The sequence below is a fragment of the Bidens hawaiensis genome, unplaced genomic scaffold (assembly GCF_021521415.1).
Source record: "Bidens hawaiensis isolate Kalapana, Puna unplaced genomic scaffold, B.hawaiensis_p1.1 tig00001269_1, whole genome shotgun sequence".
NCBI classification, from domain to species: domain Eukaryota; kingdom Viridiplantae; phylum Streptophyta; class Magnoliopsida; order Asterales; family Asteraceae; genus Bidens; species Bidens hawaiensis.
In genome coordinates, this window is record NW_027491072.1 from 837126 (window position 1) to 848179 (window position 11054).

At 40.6% G+C, this 11054-nt stretch overlaps 1 protein-coding gene across 1 annotated transcript; it reads right to left on the reverse strand.

Annotated features, from left to right (window-relative positions):
* Positions 1-647: 647 nt before the first annotated feature.
* Positions 648-1300, reverse strand: LOC143570491 (uncharacterized). Its single transcript, XM_077056132.1, has 3 exons — positions 1103-1300; positions 884-985; positions 648-818 (listed from the first exon to the last, which is right to left on the reverse strand). The coding sequence occupies exons 1-3, from the start codon at positions 1298-1300 to the stop codon at positions 648-650; spliced, it is 471 nt and encodes a 156-aa protein (XP_076912247.1).
* Between the last annotated feature and the right edge of the window lie 9754 nt (positions 1301-11054).

The window sequence follows — 11054 nt, forward strand, 5'->3', positions numbered from 1 at the left end:
GCAGATAAACTGCATGTTCGCTCTTTTAGCAATTTTAATATTCACCAAAATGAATACCCAAATGATAAACCATATAATGACCCAATGGTGTCCGGAACCCCGAAGCAACCCGTCAATACATGATTTAGGGCCAAAAAATCATACATCGTTGAAGCGTTAACCATTAACTAGTAGCTTAAATCTGTTAATTTTATAACAATTCTTTATGATCATACTGACTAAAGGCTTGAGTATGACAGGCTATTACATTTATGCCTTCATTACCAAGACTTTTCTATAAACTAACAACCTTTTCAATTTGAAAATTTTAGGTTTATATCACATATTATTTCTTAATTTTTTCTTTAAAGACCTACCAATGCACTGATACAATTAAGCACACAGCATTTATGCTTACTTTTTACTGGACTTGGGACCAGATTATCAATGTACTATCATCTTCCCTTTTTGCTTCAAGAACTCATTTTCGAGGAGCAACTTTTTAATGTTTTTAACTTTTTAGCATTTTGAATGGTTTTGTCTTTTTAAATATTTGAATGTTTTTGGTTTTTCTAAAAATTCCCCCCCCCCCCCCCCAAAAAACAAAAACATATGAAAGATATTTGAAAAACAATGTACAAAAACAAAATGTGACACTGATGAATGGATTACAAGAGATCGGAATCCATAATCTCGGGATCACTCTTATTCCCACCGCCCAGTTCCTTAATACTGGTAAGCTTGAGTAAATACTGAAAATGATTTTTATCAAAAGCTTTGGTAAAAAGATCTGCTTTTTGCTCTTCGGTGTGAATTATGTCTATGGCAATCAACTTCTTCTCGTAGAAATCACAGATAAAGTGATATCATATTTCAATTGGTGTTTAGTTTTAGAGTGATTTACCGGATTTTTAGTAATCAAAATGGCAACAGAATTATCTACAAATATAGGTGTGGTTGGAAAATTCAAATCATAATCACGCATCTGCTCTTGTATCCAAAGAACCTAAGAATAGCAATTGGAAGAAGCTATACACTCAGCCTCATAGGGTGACAGCGGCACGATGGTTTGTTTCTTGCATTGCTAGGTGACAAACCCACCGCCGAAGAATTGACGTCCAACAGTTGTAGATTTCGCGTTCAACTTGCAGCTACCGTAGTCAAAATCCGAATAAGCACTCAGCACAAACTCATCATCACTAGGATACCAAAGACCGACCCCTGGACATCCCTTCAAGTATCTTCGAATACGCTTGATGATCATGAGGTACGAGACTTTCGGGTTGGATTGATATCGGGCACACAAACAACTTGCGTTCATGGTGTCTGGCCAAGAAGCTAGCCAATCATGGACTAGTATTGAGTTTGATCCACCTTCTCCCCATTGGGATCAGGGCCAATCCCATGATTTAATGGAATCGGTGTACTGATTGTAGTTGAATCAGACATGTTGAATTTCGCCAGGATGTCGTTGACATACTTCGCTTGATGAATAAAGATACCATTGGGTAACTGATCCACCTGAAGCCCTAAGAAAAACTTCACCTCGCCCATTGCGCTCATCTCAAACTTCTTTTGCATGACGTCCTCAAATTTCTTGCACAGATCATCATTTGTGGAACCAAAGATGATATCATCCATGTAAACTTGCACGATCAGCAGATGTCCAACCACTTCTTTAATAAATAGTGTACAATCGACAGTTCCTCGAATAAAGCCATTATCCAACAGCCGTTGAGACAATGTTTCATATCAAGCTCTCTAGGAGCTTGGTGAGTCCGTATAATGCTTTATCGAAAAGGTGCACCTTGTCTTTGTGGATTGGATTGACAAACCCCGATGGTTGTCCCACATAGACTTCTTCACTAAGTCTCTCATTTAAAAAAGTGGACTTAACATCTAACTGGAAGACTTTGAATCCTTTCCAGGAAGCGAAGGCAAGAAAGATCAGAATTGCTTCTAGTCTTGCTACCGGTGCATATACTTCATTGTAGTCGATTCCTTCTATTTGATTGAAACCAAGAACAACTAGCCAAGCTTTATTTCTGACATTAATTCCGTTCTCATCACGCTTGCACTTGAATACCCACTTTGTGTTTATTCTCTTTCTCTTTTTGGGCGAATCGAAAAGCTTCCACACACCAAGCTTCTCAAATTGTTGCAGTTCTTCTTGCATAGCACTAACCAAATCTCGTCGATTAATGCTTCTTTATACATTTTCGGCTCGATTTGAGAAATAAAACATTTGAATGAAAATCGATTCTGCAACGGTGACACTTTGGTATAGAAACACCGGAGGCTTTGATCAAGCTGACTTTTAGTTTGAACCCAAGTGTTCAAGTAACCAATGATATTCTCTTCCGGATGATAAGACACAGTCGTTGGAAAGAAGTCGGTAGACACGATCACATCAGGTTGGAGATTTGTCAGATTCTCTTCGACAATCACTTTAGTAGAACTCAGAGATATGGCTTCAATAAGTTCCTTAGAGGTTTCACCATCAATATCAAATATTGGAGTTGTCTCAGGTATAGCAACAAGGATAATGGGATCAGTAACATCTTGAGGTTCTTGAAATAATGAGGTTTTAGGTACTGGATTGTAACTAAATCTTAACGAAGCTGTTATTGAAATAACAAGGAAACAGCTTCTTCAGAAATGACCTCCTCTGGTAGATTGAAGCATTTCTAGAGGTTGTCATAGTCGAACAACCAAGCATCACCTGGTCTTTGGGTTGGAGAAGAATATCGTTGACAATCAACGGGCTATACTTGTACAATCCGATGTTGACTTGGAAGATACACTCATCGTATTAGAAGCATACCCCACAAAGAAACCCTCTACCGACTTGGGTCCGAATTTTCCATCTGGATCAAGAACAGTACTGGAAGACCCAAAAGGTTCGATCCACTTCAAGTTAGGTTTTCATCGGTTAAGCAACTCGAAACACGTATTCCCGTGACTTTTGACTGTGAGAACACGGTTAAGAGTGTAACATGCTGACACCACGTCTTCCATCCAAAAACTAACTGGTAGTTTTGAATCAGCAAGCATGGTTCGAGCAGTTTCAATCAGTGTTTGATTATTTCATTCAGCTACCCCTTTCTGTTGTGGAATGTAGGGTTCACTGAATTCATAAAAAAAGAATCCCTCGTTCATTGAAGTACTCTAGCATTTTGTTTTTCTTAAACTCAGTCCCATTGTCGCTTTGGATTCTTCGAATTGGCAAATTGTACAAAGTCTCTAACTTCTTGAACAAGATCATAAGGTAGTAAAAGGTCTCATCCTTCATATCCAAAAACATAACCCAAGAGAATCTTGAATAGTCATCAGTAATCACAAGGCAATAGAGTTCGCCAATGATACTTTTGACATTCACCGGACTGAAGAGATCCATATGTAGACGCTCGAAAGGCAAGTCAATGGTGTTAATCATTTTCTTCGGATGCGGCTTTTTTGACTGTTTACCCTTCTAGCACTCAATACAATCTTCGTTCAAGTAGAAGTTTTTCACATTGACCCCATCGACTAACTGATTGTGAACCAAATGGTTCATCTTCCTCACGTTGATGTGTCCCATTCTCCTATGCCACAAGATAGACTCCTTCTCGGACGCTTTTGAAATGAAACATTGAGCGCTCGATGATGAAGTAGAAGCAGTACTCATGTTGAGAACATACAAGTCATTCTCTCGAGGAGCACGCATCAGTATCCATTCATCGGGAAACTTGAAACTGGGTTTCATAATAATACACTCTTTTTCATGAAATGTGTCAAGAAGTTCTTATCACAGATTTGTGATATGCTCAATAAATTGTACTCCAACTCGGTAATGTAGTTAACCTTATCAAACATGACTTAGCCATTTAATAGTGTCCCTTCCCCGATAATATGTCCTCCTTGGTTTCCAGCAAATCCCACATAACCTCCTTGAATAGATTTAACGTTTTCGAGTAAACGATGGGTACCTGTTATGTGGCTTGAGGCTCCGCTATCCATAGTAAACCTTGAATCGTGAGATCTTGGAAGCCCCTGCATATATGGTTAACGGATTAGTGAAACAAGGAATCCCAAGCCTTCTTGGTCTTGGGTTGTTTGATTTTATACAACAACACTTCTTCTAATTTTGATTCACTTGATAGAAGATCGCGACTAGAAACATTTCTCAACGTATCAAAAACAAATTTCTTCTCATCATCATAACCAGGTGGCTTGGTATTTAAAACACTCGGTTTAGCCACGTGGTTTTGACCGGATGATTTCTTTTTAATGTAAAAAGTAGGGTTCTTGCTTGTTGAACTTTCACCCTTCTCGAAATTACTTTTTACATTAACATCATCATTTCTTTTCAAGATCCTAACAGGCTCAGATCTTGAAACATTCACCTTTTTGTCAACAACCTGAGTGATTACAAGTTTCTTGGGAGCCAACTTCTGATGGTGAACGTGAGTGTGTTTCATTCGATTAGGGAATGCATAAAATACATGCCCCAATTCATTACAGTTGAAGACTCCATCGGTCTACAAATCGTTCAGCCCTTTCTTTAAAAAAATTTCTGATTAGACTGTTTACGGAAAATGGCATCTTTTTCAGACTTGGAAGTTGTTCCATTGACAAACACAATTTTCTTGAATTCCTTGGGTTTGTTAACTTCATGAGTTTGCCGTTTTTGATAGAAACTTGTTTTGACGAATTTCACAGAGTTATCACAACCCGCACTGTCTGACATTTTAACCTTAATAGGTTTTTTGGTTAAGATTGTTTCTGCCATCTTGACTCCGATATCACTATCACACTCGGAGCTTTGAATAGTTTTGTCAAACTTCACATCAACAGCATCTGGTAACATAGATGCGGACTCTTGAAGTGGAGTAGAGATCTCGACGTTCAATGCCTTCTCAAAGCCATCGGGTTTCTTAGGAATGTAAGAGTTCTAGATTGGAGGCGGAACGACATGATAACGCACATCAGGTTCTTATCATGCAAAGGAAATGAGACAACCCTAACTTCTTATCACCTCTTGGTCTCAAAGAAGGTGTCTAACCGCTGTACTTAATCCAATAATCATGCAACAAAACCCTACGGTGGTACCTACCACAAACAAACCCTAAACACAAAGTCTAGAATCAAACAATGCACCGATCAATCAATACAAAACTAATCAACCAACACACGGGGTTTATGCAATGAATCACCAAAATTTCCAGCCCTTAAACACAACCTATTTCATGTCTTAAACAAACTTTACAATAACAATATATGTCTATCAATCAAACAATCCAACAAGCTCATCAAACATTAACAATTATCATTATTCCTAGGTAGAACTACCAAGTTTAGCCGAGAATCATAATTGGACAGCCATGAATACTCATTTAAAACATCATTAAACTCATCTCAAACATCTTAACAATCATCCAACAATCAATAGCAATCATAAACAAGTCAATCTCTAACACAATTGCAAAACTATGTAATCAATTGAACAAGTAAAATAATATGATGAGCAATGTAAAAGATGGAAGGATATGGAGTGATTCCGGGCTGCTCCTTGGCTGAAAATTCATGGTGAATGATCCCGAGACTTGTCCTTGCCTTCTTCTTCCTTCCCTAGCCGACAAAAGTCCTAAACTCCAAGCCGAAAAACTTTTTTTCTCCTTTCTTTTCCCTGCTGTCTGGCCGATCGAAACTTGGCTATAGCCTAGGGTTTTTTTAATTTTTTTATAATATAATATAATGTAAGATTTGGGCCTCCATGATGCATATGGGTTGGGCTTTGAGCTTTGTCTTGAACTTGTATGCGTAAAAGGCTCGTAAGCTCCTCGAAAAGTCCCGGTTTCTCTTCCTTGTAACCCAAAACCTACATGATTACTAAAACTATGTAAAACCTATATAAATCAAGTAAAAACACATAAAACATAATATAATACGTAGATAAAAGGTGCGGAAAATACGTGTGTTTTACAACACATCAAATATCCCCACACTTAAGACTTTTTCGTTCTTGAAAAAGAATACTACACAGGATCATATCCGAGTTCAACCGACAACTCTTTGTTTCATTTATTTATTATTATTATTTTTTTTAAAGTATTAGAACAAGTGACCCGTTACATAAATATTTCTTCCAACTTTCACCTAATAAGCTAGATCAGGTCGATTGCCGGTATTGCTGTCCACTTTAAACCCATGCCCCTAATACTTACTGAGGCAAATAAGGCTTGACAATTTCATTAATTTGTATGACTAAGTGAAACCCACACCTAAAGGCCCTGCTGCCACTTCACCAATTCATTATGGTTTTATCGGGCCGAGTCACCCCAACTTGACTTAAACCTATTGCTACATGATTAAAACATTTCGACTCATATACAAACTATAAACTCTAGCCCTCTTTCAAGTGCACGCAATTACAAATGCATCTTTTTTTCTTTTTCTGCCTTTTGGCTTTTTGCTATTTTTTTTTAATAATTAATAGTACATGGCTTTGCATGAATAGAAACAAATGCAAAACATAAAACAACTAATATACAGACGATCATGTGACTCGAGGCTTGAGTATGACCCGGCTTTTCATTCCAGTCCTGTCACGAGTTTAGTTAAACAAACAAAACCCCTAAGATGTTTCCCACTAAGGTCAGGCCATTTAAAAGGTTCAATTAGGTCAACAACCAAACCGCCCTTTCATTCTCAAAGGCTGAGCCTACCGACACATCGATTACTGAGTCTAAACCTTTCGGTTACCATACATTACGTGCGGGTCTAATGGGCACTGTTCTTATTTATTATATATATATTTTTGAAATCACCAAGAATTTATAAAATAACCACTACTTGGTAATAATATCATCTACTGTTGAATGTAGAGAAAACAAATTTCAAGGGACTATTTTTTCAAAATTTTTCAAATTTTTTTTTTTTTCAAAAATTTTCCTACAACTAAGTAAAATAAACCCCATCCCCACACTTAGAGCGAAATCGTCCTCAATAAGTATAAGAAAAAGAAATAAAATAAAATAAAAATAAAAAGATAATATACAAGAATAAAAACAAAGAACGGGTTACTCCCCTGGTTTGTGTGCAGAATCTTCAACAGCTGAGTAGTATCCAAACGACCGTATAGCATTTCATTCGCAGTCGCAACCTCAGGAGAACCTGTTCCAAAACGCCATCGTAGCTATCATGCGCATAATATAACCTGCAAAACTCAAACTCACTCGCATGTAACGGCGTACAACACGGAAAACAAAAACATAAAGAAATAGAATATTTTTGTGTTTTTGGTTTTTATAATATATATATATATATATATATATATATATATATATATATATATATATATAAGAACACCCCTTAAATCGACCGACTCGAATGGAGATTGAGTACGAGCGGTTTCATCTTGGAACATCCTGAAAAAGACAAAAACAAATGAAACAGATAGCACACACAAATAATAGGAATACAAACTCTACAACTCGGGCAGTCTCCCAAGTGATGCATCCACACGTCTACGTCTCGGAGAACGAGCCAAGATAGAATACCTCGACCGTCTGATCAGTCATCGGCTCGCCAATCTAGTGCATCAGTCTATCACCGTTCACCATAAACGTCCTGCCTTTATCCTTTATCTCAACAGTGCCATCCGAGAAAACCTCAGTAATCATAAACAGACCTGACCAACGGAATCTCAACTTTCCACGGAATAGCCTCAACCGGGAATTATACCATAAGACCAAATCCCCACATTTAAACTGCTCAATACCCTGCAGTTTCGTCACCTGCTGCTTATAACGATATGAATGCGCGTAAGTATGGTCACGTAACTCCTCCAACTCATACAACTAATGAACACGATGATCTCCGGTAGATAACTCAGAATCAAAGGAAGACGACTCAATGTCAGCATCAGGGGTGTTCAGTCAAGGAGACCATCTCAACCTCTGGAAGCTCCCTATCTAAAATATGTGTGTCTGAGGCGGAGCCTCCACAGAGGTCACTGGAAAACTCCCCCACATGAGTCATGATCATATCAATGAAGTATAGGGAGTCATCAGCCAATTTGAGATGCTTAGGTGACTGTCGAACGTCAAACGTGACGTTCTCATCCCCGACTCGAAGGATCAGTTTGCCATCGCGAACGTCGATCAACGCATGTGCGGTGGCTAGAAAAGGTCTGCCCAAAATGAGTGGAACATTATCATCCTCATTCATGTCAAGAATAACGAAGTCCACCGGGAAGATGAACTTACCAATGCGAATGAGCATGTTCTCGACCACCCCTCGAGGGTATTTCACAGAACGATCAGCAAGCTGGATACTCATCCTGGTAGGCCTCGGTTGGCCTAAACCCAGCTCGCGATACACGGAATAAGGCATGAGATTAATACTGGCACCAAGATCAGCCAGCGCATGAACCACTGTATCATAACTCAAGGTGCAGGGAATAGTGAAGCTCCCTGGATCGGCCATCTTCTCTGGTAACTTCCTCTGTAAGACAGCAGAACAACTAGCACTCAAAGGGATGGAAGCTACCTCAGCTAACTTCTCCTTATTCAAGAGAATATTCTTAAGGAACTTCGCATATTTCGGCATCTGGGTAAGTGCCTCAAGGAATGGAATATTGAGGTGAAGCTGCTTCAAAAGATCAATGAATTTGGAGTTTTGCTCCTCATCTCTATCTCTACGGACTCTCCCGGGGTATGGCAATCTGGGTTTGTAGACTCTCGGTGGCTCGCTCAATAACTGCTGTCTATAGGCCTGTGCTGAACTCCCTGGGCTGCTCCTCTGATGCACCTGGGCCGGCGGAGACTTCATCTGAATCTCCTCACCCACCTGCTCCTCTACAACTACTGCAGGCTCCTCAACTCCTCCTCCTCTAGACCTCTGCTGAATCCCGGGCGCATCTCGTGCCCCTGCACCGCTTCTCTTCGTCACAGCCTTAACGAATCCTCTCGGGTTCTGCTCGGTATTACTCGGTAGCGTACCCTGCGGCCTCTCGTTCAATCGACTGGCTATCTCTCCCATCTATCACTCGAGATTTTGAATTGACGCTCCCTGATTCCTCATGAACTGCTCGTGCTCCCGAAACTTCTCCTGAGTCTCCATATGTCGGGAATCCTCTCGTGTCATAAGCTGTGACAACATCTGCGTCTGCTGCGCCATCATCTCCTCCAAAGTGGGCTTCTTCTCCCCACTGCTCGCTCCCTCACCGGCATCCTGAAACAAACTCTGATGCTGCTGAAAACCGGACTGATTCCCGCTCCCCCAGTTTGAATTCTGATTGCCTCTCCATCCCGAGTTTTAAGAATTGAAAGAATTTTGATTTCAGTTTGGATTTCCTATAAAGTCTAAGGCCTCCTCCTGCGAATTGACTGGGCACTGAACGGTATCATGCCCTCCTCTGCATATCTCGCACAACTTGCTCTTCGTCTGCAAGTCCTTCACAATCTGCACTAACGCCTCTACCTGTGCCGTGAGTGCGGTGGTCGGGTCCACCGAATGCATGTCACGTGAAATAGAATCGACGGTCTTGCCACCCTTTGTGGGTGGTCGCTGGTATCCACTCATAGCTAACCCGTTAAACAAAGCGATGCACTCATCCGAGTCCTTTGTCGTCAGCAAATTTCCTCCCGCCGCCGTGTCAAGCACGTTTTGCGTTACATACATCACTCCATTGTAGAACTTTTCGACAACCGCCCAATCTTGAAACCGTGGTTTGGGCACAACGCTAAAATATTTTTGAATCACTCCCATGCCAGAAACTCTCAGTGTCCTCCATCTAGAAAGAATGAATCTGGTTACGCAAACGAGCCGCCTTAGCCGGAGAATCGTATTTCTCAAGAAACAGGGTCTGCATGGCAGCCCAAGTAGCTATGGAGCCCTGTGGGAGGGACTCGAGCCACAGACTCGCTTTATCGATGAGTGAGAACGGAAAAACGCGGAGTTTCATGGCATCTTCGGATACGCCAGCAAGATGGAATGTGTCGCAGATACGCGCGATGCGAGTGAGATGATGATGCGGGTTTTCGTGAAGTAACCCGTGGAACTGAGCAGAATGAGAAATGGTGTTCAGAATAGTCGAAGGAATCTGCCATTTCGCGTTAACTCCAATGGCGGGCAGTGCGATGCTGGATCACGCGCCAGCATTGGCCGGTCGGGGCCAGTCTGCAACTGTTCTCCTCGTGGTGGATTGTCGCCCATGATCCTATCCCTACCGTCAGAGTCAACAGATGAAGAAGTGGAAGATGGTGAAATGGCGCGACGTCTCTCACGAAACTCTCTCTTTGGCTCGGGAAATGCTTCAGCGTCGGGTGGTCCACGAGATCGAGTCTGTCGCATAAAACTATAATTAGAAATAAAATTATCTAAACTATTCGGATTGCTCTCAAAACGCAAAAGGTAAGTCCTAACTCGGATTGCTCTCAAAACGCCTAAAACCGTGTCCCCGGCAACGGCACCAAAAACTTGATGTGCGTCGGATAATCCTATAATAATGACTCTCACAACTAAGCTTTAAATATAAAACGAAAATCCTAAAACCACACACAACCGGCAAGTGTACCGATCGCAAGTAGTATAGACCTAGGAAGTCCGAGTATCGAACACGTGGACACGTAAGATGCTAACGATCACTAACCCTAGACAAGACCTACCTAAGAATAATATTTAATTGATTTTTTGAATTCTTTTAACTTAACTGAACTAACCTAACTGACTGACAAAACTTACCAAAAATAGAAAACTTAACGGGGAACTAACTGCGTTAACTTAGGATGGAGAAAAACGTCTACCTAGGCCTGAATCAAACTGTAGGCCTAACAAGTTAATGGATTGAATGATATCTAGACACCGGTTCCAAAAGATGACATGACTAAAGATCGCTCGGGCTCACTGGATCACCTCTCGGTCTCACTCAATAAACCTAAACTACTCAAAATCGGCTAAAACGACCAAACCGGAAAACAATTGCTAACGTGTTCTAATGATGGATCACCTCTCGGTCTCACCAACACTCGACCCTAATGGTAATGAATACAACACAACCAAGGATAGAGGAACAATTCAAATTAAACTAA

Excerpts from the sequence above, each read along its gene's own strand:
- LOC143570491 (XM_077056132.1), bottom strand. The coding sequence starts at position 1,300 with ATGAACGCAAGTTGTTTGTGTGCCCGATATCAATCCAACCCGAAAGTC. Across the intron at positions 986-1,102 it reads TGAACGCGAAATCTACAACT|GTTCTTTGGATACAAGAGCA; the intron begins GTTGGACGTCAA and ends TGCTATTCTTAG. Across the intron at positions 819-883 it reads TTTTGATTACTAAAAATCCG|AAGAAGTTGATTGCCATAGA; the intron begins GTAAATCACTCT and ends GATTTCTACGAG.